This window comes from Lytechinus pictus, chromosome 2 (assembly GCF_037042905.1).
Source record: "Lytechinus pictus isolate F3 Inbred chromosome 2, Lp3.0, whole genome shotgun sequence".
NCBI lineage: Eukaryota > Metazoa > Echinodermata > Echinoidea > Temnopleuroida > Toxopneustidae > Lytechinus > Lytechinus pictus.
This window is the reverse complement of record NC_087246.1, coordinates 55,295,150-55,314,712: the sequence shown is the minus strand read 5'-3', so window position 1 is coordinate 55,314,712 and position 19,563 is coordinate 55,295,150. Positions and strand designations below refer to the sequence as shown.

At 35.2% G+C, this 19,563-nt stretch overlaps 1 protein-coding gene across 1 annotated transcript in view; it reads right to left on the bottom strand.

The window, feature by feature from the left end:
• LOC129253940 (phosphatidylinositol-3-phosphatase SAC1-B-like) overlaps positions 1 to 15,365 on the bottom strand; it is a 33,345-nt gene extending 17,980 nt beyond the window's left edge. The window contains exons 1-8 of the mRNA XM_064095202.1: positions 15,175 to 15,365; positions 11,049 to 11,235; positions 9,200 to 9,297; positions 7,804 to 7,881; positions 6,701 to 6,828; positions 3,178 to 3,327; positions 2,314 to 2,373; positions 1,793 to 1,826 (exon numbers count right to left, since the gene is read on the bottom strand). Coding sequence (XP_063951272.1) covers positions 1,793 to 1,826; positions 2,314 to 2,373; positions 3,178 to 3,327; positions 6,701 to 6,828; positions 7,804 to 7,881; positions 9,200 to 9,297; positions 11,049 to 11,074 — 574 coding nt within the window. The 5' untranslated portion in view covers positions 11,075 to 11,235; positions 15,175 to 15,365. The remainder of the gene's footprint in view (positions 1 to 1,792; positions 1,827 to 2,313; positions 2,374 to 3,177; positions 3,328 to 6,700; positions 6,829 to 7,803; positions 7,882 to 9,199; positions 9,298 to 11,048; positions 11,236 to 15,174) is intronic.
• Between the last annotated feature and the right edge of the window lie 4,198 nt (positions 15,366 to 19,563).

Here is a 19,563-nt window from a genome sequence, read left to right as displayed (position 1 = left end):
CTGCATCCATCGAGTTAAGGAATTCAGCTACTTTACGTGTATGTGCTCATCACTGGTGTAAAAATGTCTACAATGAACATCAACTTCTGTATATACTGCATAAATGAAGCATGCAAGAATTTCAGTTCAAGTAAATATTGATTAAGAAAGGGTCCATATACACTCAGCTTTTGCATTCTTATTCATCTACTTTATATGCTAAAATGTGTGTAGTATTCTATCTACAATAATGTTCAATATTTGTACAAGTCAATTGTTGTAAACGTTTACAAGATGGCAATTAATAATACTTCTGAATAAAATGGGATATAAGAACTGGAAATTTGAAGTGTCCAAAGGACACAGATTCCCCCGCTTAACGCGATCAGAAATTCATTCAATATGATTGAACTTAATATCGTGCAGAAACCTACACACACCAGTAATTTTGTTAATCTGTTGATTATTCCCAAAGTTCCTATTCAGAAACCAACTTGCATATAAAGTGAGCTGTGACCTTTGAGCAGCAGACTTTGCAATCGAACTTATCCCGTATTTTGCTGTCATCTACCTTACACACACCAGAATTCTTTGAAATCTGTTGATTATTCCCGAAGTTACTATGCAAAAACCAACTTGCATATCTATAATGAGCTGTGACCTTTGACCTGTGAGCTCCGATTTCAAACTTAGCCTGTATTTTGGTGTCATCTACCCAGACACCAAACATTTTTAATATCTGGAGAATATTTCCAAAGTTATCATGCAGAAACCAATTTGCATATATAATGAGCTTTGACCTGTGAGCTCCGATTTCAAACTTAGCCTGTATTATGGTGTCATCTACCTACACACCCAAAAAAAAAAAAAAATCATGCGGAAACAAACTCGCATATTTAATGAGCTGTGACCTTTAACCAGCGGACTCCGAATTCAAACTTAAGCCTGTATTTTGGTGTCATCTACCTACACACCAAAAATTTTCAAAATCCATTAAATAATATTTGAGTTATTGTGCTAAAACCAAGTGGGGAAACGGAAAGAAGGACAGACAGACAGGGGCAACATTTAATGCCCCCTCCGGACTTCATCTGCAGGGGCATAACAAATTCAGAGAATATTGTAAGTTCAAGAAAATATTTGGCTAATAAAAGGGTCCATGACTACCCAGTTATCTTGAGAGATTGTGTGTACATGCAAGACTGTGAGAACTTGGCAAACAATATTTTTGTAATAATTTGAAAGAGATGTCTAACAATATTATAAAGCACAAACATTAATTATTTTATACTATTTGAAGTTGATGTGTTATATAAATCTTTGAAGGAAGAAATTATGTCTATACCTAAAGCGACCAGACAAACTTTGGTGAAATCTATATAATTAAATAAATTAACGAAGTGTTAACAAGTACACTGTAGCTCAAGGGAGGGACATATTTTCACAACAAAGGGAAATATTGGCCAATATTCTGGAGTCAGGTTTAAAGTTGTGGTTTAAGTATGGCTAACCAATTGTTACATAAATCACTAACAGTAGAGATATCATATTTCAGCTCATTTGGCTCTCGAATCATTCATAATTATCTAGGAGGTATAAATAGATGATTGTCTTCACCATCGATGAATCCGTAAAGAGCACAGTAAACATAAAGAACATACAACTTAATAAAAATTTTGACACTTTTGGCTTCCCATAACTTTAGCACAGAGTTAGACCATGGTCTAAGTTAAACCTGACTTCAGAATACGGGCCATTGTAATTGTTTGTAGACTTTGTTTTGCTTAGCTAATGTAACAAATCAAAAGGATACATCCTACCATGACTGGAAGTATGAACTTGCCAAGCTAGAAGAAGAAAATAGGGAGAAAATTATGACATAGCACATTTAAATGAAGATAAGCAATTCAGAATAGGACAGGAAAAGCTTTTTTTTTCCTAAGATGTTAAATTTTAACTGTCATGAGTGATAAACATAACATTCATACTTCAAATTAGAAACTGAAATGGAATGTCTGAAGTTCATATGACATATCTTGATGAGAATATACTCACCAAGTTTACATACAAATGGTCTTACATAAAATTCAATATAAATGAAACCAATAAAACTACTTAAACATATATATCTACTGATGCAAATGTAGCTCTTAAAACATATACTGTACACATACAGGTACTCTTGAAAATGAAGAAACACTAGGGACCATCTCTTCCATTATATCTTTAAGAAAAAATATATGAATTACCATCTACATTATCTCAGGTAGTTATAAATATTATTTAAGAATGAATTATGTCATAAAAAGAGGCCGGACTGGGATGGAAACATACCTCTGGTTGTGCTGTGAACTCCCTTAGCATATGACCATTCCACACAAACCTCTGGTCAGCCTAATAATAAGAAGACATACAAATAATTACATGTATATTGAATCTAGCAACACAATCGAAGTCATACAAAATGTTTTGCATTGATCATATAAACATGAATTGATATACTGCTTGAATGCATCTCATTTTTTTATTGCCATTTTTAAATGATTTGAATGTTTCAGATGGCAAATTTGACGGTGTGTGTTTGCACAATACATGCAGAGAATTTATTTGTACAAAGTCTTTTATCAAGATACAATATGACAACACTTCTTCAGCAATAAACTCCCTATTACTTATCAAAAGAACAGTCAAAATTTCAGCCTCTTTGTTAGAAATTAAATTTAATGTTATCAAAGGACTCACTAAGCCATGTTTTGTCTTTAAGTTTAGCATTTAATTTTAAGTAAGAATGTAATTATCTTGCCATAAATAAAGCAAATACTCTCTATAATAACATTATCATTAGTACTTATTCATTCACTTGTTTGATTGTTCGTTCATTCATTCATCCATCCATCCATCCATCTATCCATCCATTCACTCACTCATTTGTTCGTTTGTCCATCCATCCATCCCTTCATTTATTATTTCACTCATTCTTTTTTTCATTTGTTCGTTCGTTAATTCATTCATTCAATCATTCATTTAATCAATCATTCATTCATTCATTCATACATTAATCTACTCATTTTTTTATATATCAATTACCAATTTTTTACAATCATTTTTTCAGGGGGGGGTCATTTCTATAACTTTTAAATGCACACTGAAATATATATCATTATCACTGACGTGATGTGAAAGATGAAATGCACTCACCCTCTCAAAAAGAGGCATCTGTAAGAATTCCGGACTAGTATTATATAACCTCTGTAGCGAATGAGTGAGGTCAAAGGTTGTGGAGAAATAATACGTGTTGTTCTCCAGAGCATACTGAACCATGCTTTCATATACCTTGTTGTCTTGTTTCTGTTGAAAAAAAGGGGGATAGAAAATATTAAATTTGTAATTGTGTTATATTTCTTCAAAAATTTCCATGTCAATTTCTTTAGAACAGAACTATTACTGTATAAGCTGTTATTTTCGTAGGGGTTTTATTTTCGCGGATTTCGCAAATTGCCGATCAGCCGCGAATTTAACACCTCGCCAAAATATTGTCACATTTAATAGTTAGTGCCAATATCCCCAACAGCAGAGCTTTGCTATTGAAAACATCCTGTGTAGTGAAAAATTTGAGATATGTACAAACAAAGGTTTAGAAATTACAGTTAGTGATTCAAAAAGTTAGCTAGAATTTCACCTTTTTTTTTTATTTCTCAAACAAAATCAGAGCCTAAACTATTTTCTAACAATAATTCTATCGATATTTATTCAATTTAACAACCCACGAAAATGTCGGGACCCCCGCGATTCGCGAAAAATTCTGTACGCAAAAATAACAGCTTGTACAGTAGTTTAAGGTTTTCTTTAAAGGTACAAGGCCTGGCATTATGTTACAGCCTTCACTTATTGAGGATAACTGTATTTACTAGCAATGTATCCTGGCTAATGATCCTCTATACTGTACATGTATCCGTAGAATATCATTAAATTTTGTTTCATTTCATTTGATTTTGATCTTGTAGAAGCAAAATAGCTCAATCAATACAAATTAACCACAACCCAAACGAAATAGATATTCTACAACAATAGACCATTTTATCCTTTTAATTTCTATTATAATAAGTATGATAATATAGTACATTACATTTATATGAATCTATTTATTTCACTTAAAATAATGGCCACTGGTTCCATGGTGGCTGGAAAAAATCAGGATAGACTGTATATCTTTCATTATTTGTTCCAAATATAGATTTTAAACAATTACTGTATGTTCAATCATGCATATATTGTCAATTCAATAGCAGTTCATACAGTAGAATTAATAGACCATGCCGGACATTAAAATATCATGTAAATTACACCAAATGCACATTCTAATCATTAAAGGGGAAGTTCACCCAGAAGAAAAGTTTATTTAAAAAATACCCCCCAAAAATGATATAATTAATACATGTATACTGGCGAAGGTTTTAGGAAAATCTGTCAAGGATTAAGAAATTTATATGAATTTGAAGTTTTTAATTTGTGATGACATAAATGAGCAGCTGCCCCATATGGAATGTGATATAAAATGCATAAATTCCATTTTTTTTAATGCTTCATGACTTAATTTTTGTCTCTTTCAGGAGTGGGTGAGAAATAATTTTACTGTTAATATCCTGAAGGTACAATTTAAAAAAAACTTCATTTTTTTAAGAAAATGACTTTTCATTGACTTTTTTTCACCATGATAAGAGAAAGCTGCTGGTGTATGTCACAAAAAAAAAGGAATTCAAATAACTTTTTAATCTTTGATTATTTTCAAACCTTCACCACTATCTCCCCTTTAAAGGGGAATCCAACCCAAATAAAAACTTGTTTTTATAAGAAAATGAAAATTCAGACAAGTTGATAGGTGAAAGTTTGAACAATATTGGACAAACAACAAGAAAGTTATGAATTTTTAAAAGTTGTAAATATTGGTAATCACTATACCCATGGAGACTTCAAATTGGCCGCATATGGGATGTCATAGTGATGTAAGGCAAGGACTACTCTTCCAAGTACTCCAATACATATTATGGCTAAAATGTCATTTTTCCCAAAAGTTTTATTTCAAATTATATTTTTCTTTCATGAGGACATTAAACAATATACTACCTGGGTTATATTTAGATTACTGCCCCAGGGGAATGGGTACTTAGCAGAAAACCACAAATCCTGATAATAAAGTACATGGCCTATGGGAAAGTTGTCCTTGCCCCTTGTCATAATTTACTTACCCAGTTGCCAATTTGAAATCTACATACTATTAGTGATCTCAATTTTAAAGCAGCTATAACTTTCTTATTGTTTGTCCGATTTCTTTCAAACTTTCACCATTCTGTTTAATCTATTTTTCTCCTTCCCAACACAAAATTTTATGGCCAAGGCTGGATTCCCCTTTAAAGGTCAAGTCCACATCAGAAATGTTGATTTAATCAATAGAGAAAAACCAAACAAGCATAGTTTCATCAAAATTGGATGTAGAATAAGAAAGTTATGGCATTTTGAATTGTCGCTTATTTTGCACAAAATAGTTACATGCACAACTTAGTGACATGCATATGAGTCGATGATGTCCCTCACTCACTGTTTCTTTTGTCTTTTATTGTATGAATAATACAATATTTAAATTTACAGATTTGACCATAAGGACCAACTTGACTGAACCATAAAATGTTAAAACAATGGTAATTCCAAAATTTCAGGGAGGGATAAAACTTTGTTTCACAGGACAATGAGGAGAAATTAGAATATTTCATATTTTATATAATAAAATACAATTTAACAATAAAGGCCTGGGGGGGAAGGGCGGATTCCGCCCCCTTTACAATTTTCACGATAATAAAATCCGCTGTGCAAATTTTTCAACCGCGCCGCTCGCAGACTTTTTTACTTTCAAATTTTGCACAATTTTTTAGACCAAATTTGCAATGCCCAGATACGCGGTTACGCAACATTATGTAAGTACATGTCAGACCCAAAACTGCCCAAAAACGTGAATTCATGTACAAATCCAATGCAAATTGTATATTTAGCCAAAATTCAGAAATGTATCATTATTTCTACTTTTACTGATTAAACTGAATTAATTTTGTTTTGCTTATGATCAGAATTAAGTCTGCAACGATTTCCATCGAAAAAACAAAAAGTCGAAAAACAAAGAAAAAATTGCAATACCAAATTTTTTTTAAGTACATTGGATCCGGATTACAAAGAGGCTGTGAATAAAAAATTAGCAGTATTGGGGCTGTATAATAGTTGAGAGCAAATATTTTATTTTATGCATAAATTAGCATATTTAATTCATTAAGATAAAAAATCAAATTATTTCAAAAAAATTAACCATACAGCCTTGTAGATTTTATCGCACACTACCACTTTGCAAATTTTTGCAGCGCTCGCAATCGAAGCCGAGATTTCAGAGGGGGGCGGAAACCACCCCCCCCCCCCCCCCGGCTGTGAGAGGGGTCCAAATAACTCTTTTAGGGTTAAGAAATAGTGAGTGGATGATGTCATCAGTCTCCTCATTTTGATGTGCATATAACTGTTGTGTGAAATTAAACGAAATTTTGAAATGTCATAACTTTATACATATTTTACATCAGATTCTGATTAAATTTTTAGTCTTGTGCTTGTTGGATTTTTCTCTTTTTATTCAAATCGACTCTTTTTTTCTGGGGTGAACTTGTCCTTTAGTAGGGTTTGACTTTACCTGTTCTTCAGTTAGATGTAGATCAGTCTTCTTGTACGGTATACTCTCAGTCCCGGATATCTTCCAGATAGCTTGACCGTTTATCTCACCAACTTTCTCCTTTTTGGTAATTATCACCAGATATGATCCTGATGGGGAAAAGGGATTTTGAATACCACTGGTGATATTGAGATCTGTTTGATGAAATGCAATTCTTAGGCCCAAATTCACAAAGGTGGTTTTTAAAACCATCAGTTAAACCCATGGTTTAGAAAGATTTCATGTACAAATTATGCTAATTTACCGCATATATAAAAAAATGTCCAATGCTGATGCCCGCTTTTGCCACAGAGCGGCAAATTGAAGCCTGTTGCCAAGGTTATGAGAATGAGTCCACTGTTTGAAGAATGGACTCATTAATTTCAAACAGTGGATGAATGAATGAAATAGCGTAGATAACCACGGCAACAGGCGTCAATTTGGCACACTGTGACCAAAGCGAGCATCAGCATTGGAATTTTTTAATATACGCGGTAAATAAGCTTAACAGGAAATCTGCATAAACCATGAGATCAACCGATGGCTTTAAAAACCACCTTTGTGAATTCGGGCCTTAAATGTTCAAATCCATTTAATTGGATGGATAATTTACAAAGTCTGAATAATTCAAATCAATGAGAACGTTACAAGTAATGGTACTCTAATGAACTATTTGGATGAATTGATATGAAAATGCAAGACAAGACTCATTGCTTCATTCCAAAGAGCAATAGAAATGTCATCAGAACAAGATGGATATAGTTTCGACACACCAAATGTGACATAATAGTAATAAAGTAGGCATAAAAATACTGAAATAGATGCACATGTGGGCATGTGCATTGTTTATAAAAGACCTTATAAGTTGATCATAATTTGACTTTCACTAAACAATAACTAATTTTTATCATTTTCCACAACTGGAGCATATTTTGATACCTAGATTTGAATGAGGTATAATGACACACATATATACATAATTCGAAACACTCTGAACAATTCCTGATGATTATTAATAAATGTAGAAATGAAGAAAAATTGGGAAAGAATGATGGTTGAAGACTGAAGTTTGTCTGAATGCTTACCTCTCAGGAGTTTAATAATGCCCATGATACCACATATGGGCTTACTACTTGCACCTGGTGGGATATTGATTCCATTTTCTACAAGAATAGAAAAGACAAAAAACATCAAATGATCAGTTTAAGTTCATTGCAAAGTTACTTGTACACAGAATCTTTTATGGCATACTATTTTATGTCACTGAAATAAGTACATTTGCTTTTGTTGTGAACTTTACCACACAGATACCGTGTTTACACGCTGCATAAAAAAAGCTGATTCAGAATCGGCTTTTTTGTTGCGTGTAAACGCGATTGACTTGCATCGGCTCTTGGTTCAGAATCGGCAATTTTGCACCACCAAAGTAGTAGGTTCAGAGCTGCGAGCCGATGCAGAATCGGCTCTTTTACTACGTGTAAACAGAAAGCCGATTCTGCATCGGCAATTGGCGCGCATTTCATTTACTTTACCATTATGACGTACTTCAAAGCGCACGGATCCAGCGTTGTCCTTATTATGACGTATATTGTTGGTGCACGTATCATTTCAGGTTTTTGCCACGCGAGCCGATTCTGCTTGGTTCTCAACCAAAAGCCGATCACATGTAAACACGGTATGAATCACCATGGATATTATGGCCCGTATTCTTAAGTCGGGTTTAACTTAAACTCAGTTTTAAAGTTGTGGTTTAAGTATGGATAGCCAACTGTTACATAAATCACTAACGGTAGAGATATCATATTTCAGCTCATATGGCTCTCAAATCATTCATAATTGTCTAGGAAGTATAAATAAATAATTATCTTCACCATTGATGAATCAGGAAAGAGCACAGTAAAAATAAGAAACATACAACTTATTAAAAATTTTGAGACTTTTGGCTTCCCATAATTTTAGCACAGAGTTAGACCATGGTCTAAGTTAAACCTGACTTCAGAATACGGGCCATTCAGTTTAAAGTAACTCTCTCATTTGCATATCACTGAGTTATGCATATAACTGAATAAGCAAAACTTTAAAATGTAACTTTCTTATTTTACATCCGTATTGTGATGAAATTTTCAGTGATTTTACTGTTATGCTTTTTTTCATTTTTCTTATTTCCATAAATTTTCTTATTTTCTTCAAATCAACTTTTTTCTGGGGTAGACTTGACCTTTAAATAACAAGGTAAAAAGCAGATATTGGCTACAGACATGGACATGAAAAATCATCACATTAGTGGTAAATCTTTCAAGTAAAGAAAGGTAAAATTTCAATAAAATAAGAGAATGAAAATAAAACTCTCGAATTGAAATTAGCGGAAAGATAAAACAAACATTAATTATTCCAGGTTGACTGATTCTAATATGAAGGGAGGGATATGACTAGATTAGATAAGTGATATTTTGAGGGCAGAGGCAAGGGAAAGTGGGTTACCTTCAAGAATGATCTCCTGGCTGAGTCTATCAATGACAAGAACCTCCTTTGTTCCAGGATCTCTTGCTTCAATGAAGAACTTATCATCTTGAGTATGGCTGTATAAAGATCAAAAGAGAGAAGACAGCTGAAACAGTATATAGAAACTGAGATAAAATACACCTAGGCTCAAGGCTAGACATTTGGTACTTGGTAGATCATAATTCGAGATTGAGATGGTCGAGTGTGGATTTAGGATTTTTCATGATTGTGCCTAGCTACATCGGTTTGGGTAGCCGTAGGGAGGTCATTCCATGGTAATGGTATGGTATTTATCAAATCATGCATTGCAGTTACAAAGACTGAATTGCACATGGATATACAATAAATTAAAAGGTGTACAGTTTCATAACAGTGGCATTATCTACATAGTTAAAAGTACACGTACGTTATATCACAGAATGAATGCAATTAATTGCATATTACTGCATATTAAACCATATTTACAATAAAAGGGTAATATAGAAAACACGTATGATTAAAACAAAAAGACGGAGAGGAAGAAGGAGGAGAAGAAAAAGGAGAAGAAGAACAAGTAGAAGGAGCAGAGAAAGGAGAAGATGAATAAGAAGCAGAAGAAAAGAAAGAGAAGAAGACAAAAAAGTAAAAGAAGTTGAGTTGAAGAAGAATAACAAGATAAAATTTCACACAACATATATTGCAAATGGAGTATACAGAGTACTGGTATGTAAAAGGTAAAATTTTGAATTTTGATTTGTGGTTAGGCAATTGTGAAAACTCAAGGATCAAAATTTTTCCTATTTGCAAGTCACATTTTTTTATCAATACAATTGGTAGTGCAAAATTTCCAATATTAGCGATTAGATGAATGATTGTTTTTAAAACTTTTTATCCTGTTGTCTGTTTCAGTAATAAATTATAGTAGGCCTATATTCCATTGAAATAGACTGAATAAGAGACTAGACATTGAACCAGATAAAAAATTATATGGGTCTAGGGGCGATTTAGCACCAAAATGCTCACAATAGCAATTGAAAATATAACAGGATGAACCCTTGAAATCCCCTTTCATTGCAATGTTAAAGCTTATCCAATGTTGCAGGTTTAGGCAGAAAGTATTTGTGAAGAGTAGCCTCCGAAAATAAACAGTAAATTTTTGCCTGCATTGAAGATAAAACCAAGTAATCTTTGCCTTTTAAGTTGTAAACTGATCAAATTCAGAAAAAAATGAGGCCAAAGCGGTCATTATTATGTCCAGCACTTAGTTAGACTATCGACTAACTACGAAGGAAACATAGTTTGTTGGTTTTTAAATATCAAAACACTGTATCATCTATTAGTATTACTTCAGGTTCAATTTTTGAAAATCTGACTAGATCTATTCTGCTCTGCCTCTCTGGCAGCTTCGTTTAGTCCATGTTCACGATGTTAAGGTCCCAATGCCATGAACATGATGAATGCCTCCTGACCTCTATTGACTATTCTGCTAAACTCGATAATTTAGCTCCGCACACCTGTGCAATTTGAAAACCTGATATCACTAAATCGCACATGCCTTCCATGGAAAATACCTCCTCCGCATTGTAATCTGAAGCCAGGCTGCCGGCTGAAGCACTTAATCAATTCACGCTGGTTAAATCCTATATTATTCATATAATTATAAACGTACGCACAGAATTCAGAATAAAAGTTAGATTTAACGTTACACCGTTTACATCGCACGGGACTACGATAACAAAAACTACAGATTCGTTTTCAAACATTAAACAAATTTGCTGGTTTATCACTTCATCATGAACACACTGTTACATAAATACTAACTTAACAGAAATACGTAAGAATCACTTACATCAACAGAGTTTCGTGTACCGACATTCTGAATAAAACAGAGTTGTATACTTTTAAGAGCGATCGGTCGCGGTCCTTGTTCTGGAGAAAATCGAGAATACACGACAGCAATGCCTGCCTATAGGATAGATCGATGAATCATGCATGTGACGTGATGCAATTCGCTGTATATTTCATCCGAGAGAGAGCTAGAGAGAGAGAGAGAGAGGGGGGGGGGGGCAATATCTCAAAATACTAAAATAGAAAGGGTCAGGGGTAAAGGGCAAGAATCACGTTTCCCACGTATTAAAAATGTTAATGATGATCAGATGATGAAGACACCGATGGTGGTGGTGGTGGGGTGGTGATGAAAATGATCAGGATGATGATGATATGATGAAGACACCGATGGTGGACAGGTGGTGATGAAGATCATGATGATGTTGAATTAAATGATTCTTTTATTACAGTTAAAGTCAGTTGCACATCTACCCTGGAGAGCATTTATATATAAGGTAAGTCCTCACCTCACAGTCTGTCCTCACTTATAAAACATCTTCAGTGATGATGGTGATGAGGAGGAGGAGGACAATGATGGTGGTGGTGGGAAGTTGATGTTAATGTGTACTGTGATGATGATGATGATGATGACGATGATGACGATGACGACGACGATGTGGTGGTGGTGGTTTTGGCGCTGATGATGGCTAAAATCAAGAGTCTGATCGATGTTAGACATGTTACCATTATCATTTTTTCATATTTAGGATGTCAAATCGTTAATCTTTATAATCCAACCAGCATCATTGTTTGTAGACCTACATAGTTCAACTTCCACTTGGTATCTGTCACTGTATTACAATTATAATTGGTATAGGCCTACGTACGTCAAAATGTTGATTTTCTTGAAACGGCCACTCATATGTTTTTAACACACATGATGAAGGAGAAGTCCCACAAAATGGTGATGAGGAGGAGGAGGACAATGATGGTGGTGGTGGTGACTGGTGGTGGTGGTGGGATCTTCTAACATCTCTGTACTGTGATGATGATGATGATGTACGCACGGACTTTCAGAAGAACAGCCATTGGCTGAAGTTCGTTTACCGTGTTGAAATAAAATAAATGAAATGAAATGAAATGAAATGATGATGATGACGATGATGACGATGACGACGACGATGTGGTGGTGGTGGTTTTGGCGCTGATGATGGCTAAAATCAAGAGTCTGATCGATGTTAGACATGTTACCATTATCATTTTTTCATATTTAGGATGTCAAATCGTTACTCTTTATAATCCAACCATCATTGTTTGTAGACCTACATAGTTCAACTTCCACTTGGTATCTGTCACTGTATTACAATTATAATTGGTATAGGCCTACGTACGTCAAAATGTTGATTTTCTTGAAACGGCCACTCATATGTTTTTAACACACATGATGAAGGAGAAGTCCCACAAAATAAAGTTAATAAGACATGCAGTTTGTAAACTTTATAAATACATACGATTCGGCAGCAGATTTGGGAATTTTCCAGCCTGAAACAATAAAATTAATGCAGATTATTGTTATCGTCTGCATGCTCAGATAAATGAAAGTTTTCCAAAAATGTAATGTAGAAAAGTAGGCCTATTGTATTAGGAAAATAGCTATACAGAATATGAATTTTAACAATAAGCATAAGAAACTTTGTTTTTCTTTTTCATTCGGAGTTTTCTCTATTTTATTTCATTCATAAAAGCGAATTAAAAGCGAAGAGGAAACTGTGATTGAACTTGTTCCCGGAACTTGTTCCCGGAACTTGTTCCGTAGTGTGTTCCGAGTTAGAAGTAAATTGCAAACTAAAGATTGTGGTACCAGCGATTAAAAATGATTCAAAATAAATGGGGGAAATTATTGATTCGGATGTAAAATAAAGTTCGAAACTTAGCAGATCAAAATTGTAAAAATTAAAAAAATAAATAAATAAAACGGGGTGTAGGTCCAGCAATCGTGATGATACGGTCGTAATGAAATTAGTGTCCCTGTATATGAAATACTATACAGGCGCCCTCTCTCTTCGCTCTGCACAGGGACTCGTCCGTGATAGGCTAAAAGTAGGCAAATATATTAATAACGGTGTGGTGTAGGGAGGACACATTTTCAAGGACCAGTATCTTCTCAGCTCTATCAAAAAACCTTCCTCCTTTTTGAGATCCCAAACCACTCGGTTAAAAATCCACCGGTCTTGTTATTTGCATCCGCCAAGCAATTATGAAAAACAATTCAATTCAATGACCGCGTGCAAGGACAAACATTACTGTATAATTGCCATCGTAGTAATACAATTATGATTTTTATGGTGATGATGATGATGATGGTGGTGGTGGTGGTGGTGGAGGTGGTGGAGGTGGTGGAGGTGGTGGTGGTGGTGGTGGTGATGATGATTTTGGAGACGGTCATCACCATTATTGTATTAATTAACAACACGAGGCCGTCCCAGACCGGTCTATAACAGTTGATTATTAGAGCATTACGATCCATTTCGGCCAGCCATTTTTAGCCCACATAAGGATTTAATAGGCCAAGGGTGGATAAGGTCGAATAAATAGAAATATTGAAGCTATTCTTGTGGTACCGTATTTTGGTTTTCTTTGCCATTGATAATTTGCAGAATTTTCACTACGAAAAAAAAAAAAAAAAAACTTCCCATGGAGGATAACAAAAATAAAATTAAGTTTTTGTCCAAGTTATGATTAAAACAATTCATTTTTCATCATTCTGTAAGCATGCCACGGGAGTTGTATGTAAGTTTGATTTGTTTTCTCAAAATAATGACCAAGACACACGTTTCCATGTTTTCTCACCCCCCCCCCCCCCCACTTCACAGATTTTTTTTTTATTTGAAAGATCGAGGGCAGTCAATCCTTTCCTCAGAATAATTAGTAGACATGAGTGTTTTATTAATTACTTTGCCCCCTTGTAGCGCCACTATACCTCTGAGGCATGATCAATATTGTGTATTTATATTGTGGAGCATTTAGGCCCATGCAGTGGATTAGTCTCCGGACTTCGAAACAGAGGGTCGTGGGTTCGAATACCAGCCATGGCGTAATTTCCTTTGTCAAGAACTTTATCCACATTGTGCTGCACTCGACCCAGGTGAGGTGAATGAGTATCCGGTAAGATTTTTCATTGAATGCTTTATTAATATGGCGGCTCAGCTACAGCCGGGGTATGATACCATGTATCAAAGCGCAGTTGAGTATATGCACATAGTAACTGCGCTGTATAAATGGACATATTATTTCTGAGGGAGTTTACATGCCTGTTTACATGTTGTTAAAAAATGTTCATCATAATTCGAGCAATGATCATGCATAAGTACCGTGCATATTTACGTAAAAGTGGATAAAGAACGTGGTATAGAAACGGAGATGACAAAACATGATGAGGTCAATACAACGGATGTTATCATAGGGAAGAGATGTAAGAGCTAAACATTTCACGTCGTTTAATAGTTTCATCGACCAATAAAAAATGTATAGTATCCAAATATCGTAAAATAGTTGAGATTATTATAAAACATGCTCATTCTCAGGGGTATAATCAAACTGGTAAACGGTCGTAGGCGTAGCTTTGGTTACAGCTATATACATACCGATCGATTGTACCGATTTAACTGCAAGAAATTGAATGATTAAACCTTTTATTCTACAATGGAAATTATGGCAAACGTTTACAAGTTTTCACGTTTAGGATTTTTTTTTCTCAAAAATAATTCCACATCTTATGATAATAACAGTTCTTCTGGGATGGACGCGTATAGCACCTAAGGGTCTCTCAGGAAAAGCTGAATATAACAATCGGATCCAGGAGTTTTCGAAAAGGGAGGAAAATTTTGACAAGCCCCCCCCCCTAAAAGGGGGGTTTTAACTAAAAAAATAAGGGGATTTCGTCCACGAAAAAATTGACAAGCAAAAAAAAAAGGTCTTCGCTTTCAAAAGGGGGCCACACTTCTGTTTTAACGGCATTTTTACATTACAAATTTTAAATTGTGTCTCTCAAGGGGGGGGGGCATGGGCCGGCTGTGCCCCCCTTCCTGGAACCGCCAGTAATTATAAACATCAAAGAATATCAAACATACTTTGAACATATAACTTACTTTATCTCTGAAGCGAAGGAGGTGGGTTTTTTGCTCAAGTTGGGTAATATTTCGTAAAATTGGCGGGAGAGAATTCCACTGTGCTGCTATGGTGCAGCTTTCTGGAAAGCCCGATCCCCAGACTTGGTCTTGACAAAATTTCAGAGAGACAATTTTTTAACACATCCCATGGGATGTATGCGATCTTATGCAGAAAACGTTTGTTGTAATGATGACTTTACTTGTTACAGTATGTCGTAATGTGTTACATCATGCATGGCCATAAGGGGGGGGGGGGTCAGAATAGTACAGCATGGAACTTCTAGTAGGATCCATGGAAGAACTCTCTTTGAATGATATTGAGTCAATACAGGAGAGATTAATTTCCTTCTATAAAATCTCGCATTCTGAACTCGTACGTACAATCATTCTGTGATGCATAGAAATGATGCAGGAAGTTTGTGATATCCATAAACAATAGAGGTAGGTGCGTGACTTCCGGTTGCTCTTTTACCTCGGTGATCCTCCTCTTTCTCAACTTCCTTTGTTTTGGGTTATAACATGTGGAGGAGAGGTGATTGCTATCGCATCCTAACAGACCCATCTACCAATTATCTGGTCGTTTACTCGATGCCCTCTCCGATGGTTTCTAAACTCTCTCACCTTTTGTTTTAGCCTGTTTGAGGTCATCTCGAAGATAATCCCGCACAGTCACAACAACGAAACCGACTCCAGAACGATCAGAGCTACGAGCCTATTACGTTATTCAATGTACGGGTATCGGTTGGTTTGGTATTAGTCTTGATTATGTGACTGCCGCATGAGAATGTTAATTTCGATCGATGGGGATCATGGATTGCAACATCCCGCCAAAATTATCAAATCCTTTCTTTATTTTCTTGATTCAAAATGAAGAGAAAATGTGAATTTGATCGCGTAGACAATATTGTTTTATGGAGAATCAGCAGTATTGAGCTAAAATAGATCTAGGATGAGACGTTATGATTAATAATGGTATCGAATTTTAAATATATTTTGTTGTTAATTACCTATAGTGAAACATATAAATACCAAAATACAACAATAGCAGTTTACGGTCGAGTGAGTCCCTGTCCTGAAATGCGGTTCGACGATTCCCAGTGGCGGACCAACGGAAGGGGGGGGGGGGGGGGCTGGGGCTGCCAGGTAAAAAAAAAAGTAAAGGACCTAGCAACCCCAAATTACCTTCATTTTATAGTGAACTTTTTGTTGTTGCTTGTCACTGAATTTCTCGGTACCAAAATGATGATTTATTTTATTTAATAATTTAAAAAATTCATCTAAATTTTTTTTTATGAAAAACCTCCAAATGTATATACTTTCAGCGATTTTTAAAAAGTTATATAAAGAAAAATTTCATTTCATTTTTTCCTTCATTTTTTAAAATGGAATCAGAGTGAGAATGACAAGTGAATTGTGCGATTTATTTATTTATGAAAACCGGGAAAAGCTGTAAATTATATAAAATCCGCGGGAGGAGAAGATACAGAAAAGTATGCACCCTCTAAGTGTCATTCGGTAAATACAAATGGATGTACAAGGGGCATTATGAATTTTGAAATAGAATGTTATATAAAACAGTGAACCTAGGAAATTATAAAACAAATCATATCGTTGTCATATTATGCTGAAGTTCAAGTCAACCACCACCTTGAACACAACAAGTTGACTAAAATTTCTTAAAAAGCGGCTGTAGATATACCATTTTCAAGTTTACCTTATTTTCTCAAAGCAGTTACATTAAAGAAGACAACACGGTCAGATATGCATCAATTATTATTGAAAGAACATCACACACCGTTTATTTACTTTTGTAATTGTTTTTATTTTATTGATATGACATAAGGAAAATATTGATAAAATATCATATTACGTCATATGGGTTACAAAACGCAATTCCACATGTTTATAGACAACAAAATCAAACCAAATTGTTTTATAACGAAGAAAAATTGAAATGTATTTATCGTGTTTATTAAACCAAAGTCGCCCAAAATTAGTTTTTATTTTTTATGAGATGAAAATAAGCAATAAGCTTTATAACTAACTTGTCAAAATTGGTCAACAACAACCCACACTATTATACTTGATCGTATGGAGAAGAAACAAGGCGAGAGCTTCAAAAATAACTTAGAAGTTCAGGGCCCACTGCAATCTGAGTGAAATTTCCAAGCATTCCCCAAAAAACTTGTGCCACAGAAACTCTTGTACCTTGTTTTATATTCAACTCTATACAACTTGACATTTTGGCATTATACAGAAGAAGAATTACTCTTTGAGATAAGCTGTGTTTTTTTCTTTCAATTTTTGTTTTTATAAAGACCAAATTACTATTCTGGCTAATACAGAGAACCTTCTCTGGCGACCTTTTGTTGGTTTTGGGGTAGCTTGTCACATATTAAAAAAATAATGTGTGGGCACTCATGCGTAGGTTTTGAGCTATGTTATAATTATGCTGGTCTCATCAGCGACAGATGATGGACTGATCAATGGTATACGTGGAACCGTCTTTTTTTTAATTCTGCGACAAGCCCCCCCCCCAAAAAAAAAAAAAATAACCGTGGGAAAGTTATCAACTTTATAAGGAGCATGTTCCCGTATATAATTTTCTTTTTTGGGCAAGCTAAATAAAATATATACATGCGTGTGTTTCACTCCCGTCATACTCCTTTAAAAACCAAAGAAAGGGCTCCATTTTTATGCTCATTTTCGGAGTCGTTTTTCAAATATGCACACTTCCCCACAGGGATGGGACACGGGTATTTCGGATTCCTGGATCTGCCACTAGGTCTTATAGTTTTTTCCCCCTCGTTTGCTTTTCATGTTTACCCCCCCCCCCCCCCATGATTTAAGCAACTTTTCTTTATTTATATTAATTTCATGATTTTTTTTGTTCATTTTTGTTGGTTATACTGAACGTGCACGGACCCCTTTAGATCAATATCAACGTGTTTCCGGTATTATGGCATTATAGGCATGTCCCTTTCACATTCCTTTAAAAATAACTGAAGGCAATGAAAACCACACAGTAATTTCTTCAGCTGAATTAAACTTGATCGTTGACTACATTTTTGGTGTCAGGAGTGGGATACAGACTATAATTTCTCAGCTCCTGATATTTGTCTACCGGACTCATCATCTATGATAATCACGGTGTTTTGTCCAATTTTGATTATTACTGAAACTGATTCTAATGCTGGTGGTGGATAGTTTTGTCATTGGCATAGAAGTTTAGATAACCCTTCCATTAATCTTGCTGATTTAATGTCTTTTCTCATGTCATGTCTTCAACCACAACGCACATCAAAGTCTGTCGTCTTCAGCTGTGTGTTAAGAGAACTCATGCTCTATACACACCAGCGTTCTTTAATTAACTTCTCCATTATAATAGCCCCCGAAGATAACTAGCCCTTTCCACCACCCCTCCTCCTCGTCTCTATATCCGAGGAGAATACTATTGTACATCCCTTCAGCATCTTTGAAAGACAGCGCTGCTCATTTCTTTGATCGGTGGCTAGTCAGGTGTGGAGGAGACATTTTTAAATACCCGGTTTTATCGGGAAGAACACAATGGACGGGGTGCGGCTATTGTATTCGTGGGTCATTGAGCGATCATCTCAAAACAGGCCGGTATTTTCTGTCGCTTTTGGTTAGAACGAAGCGATAGATCTGCTCCTTTTTTTTTAAACTGCGACATACAAGGGCTTGGAAACGAGGAATGGAGCAAGTCATCGTTACCATGGCAATGGCAACAGCAGGAAGCGGAGTGGCAACAGGTGATGCGACGCCATGATGTGTTGAGAGTTCAGAGAAAGAGAAAGACAAGAGAGAAAGAGAAAGATTGAGGGATGGAGAGACATACTGAGATAGAGGGGGAGAGAGATAAAAAGAAAGAAAGAAAAGTAGGGAGAGGGGGGGGGGGATTACATAAGAAAAAGAAAAAACTTCTTTGTTTCTTCATAGATAATCATGGTTCACAGCCAGATAGGTCTATAATGCTTATATAAGTAACATTCTTATCTCCGATCTGAAAGAATAATGCTCATGCAAGCAGTTATGATAAATAATTATTTTTTTTTAACAAAGACGTCGGAAACATTGTGAGCATGTCATCAATTCACTATCTGCAAATAATCTGCATAATATGACTAATTTCATGAAATATGCCTAAAGACTTTGATTTCAATATTAAAACACAATTAAATACTATTTGGTAGTAAAGTTTCAGATCCCATCGCCCAGGGATGAAACTAAAAATTGCCTTTAACAAAAAATACAACGTAAAAATGAATTGATCGTTATCGATATCAAAGATTGTTCCAGAATCGTACTCTTTCAAAGTGCTTACAATGGATGATACCAACATAGAGT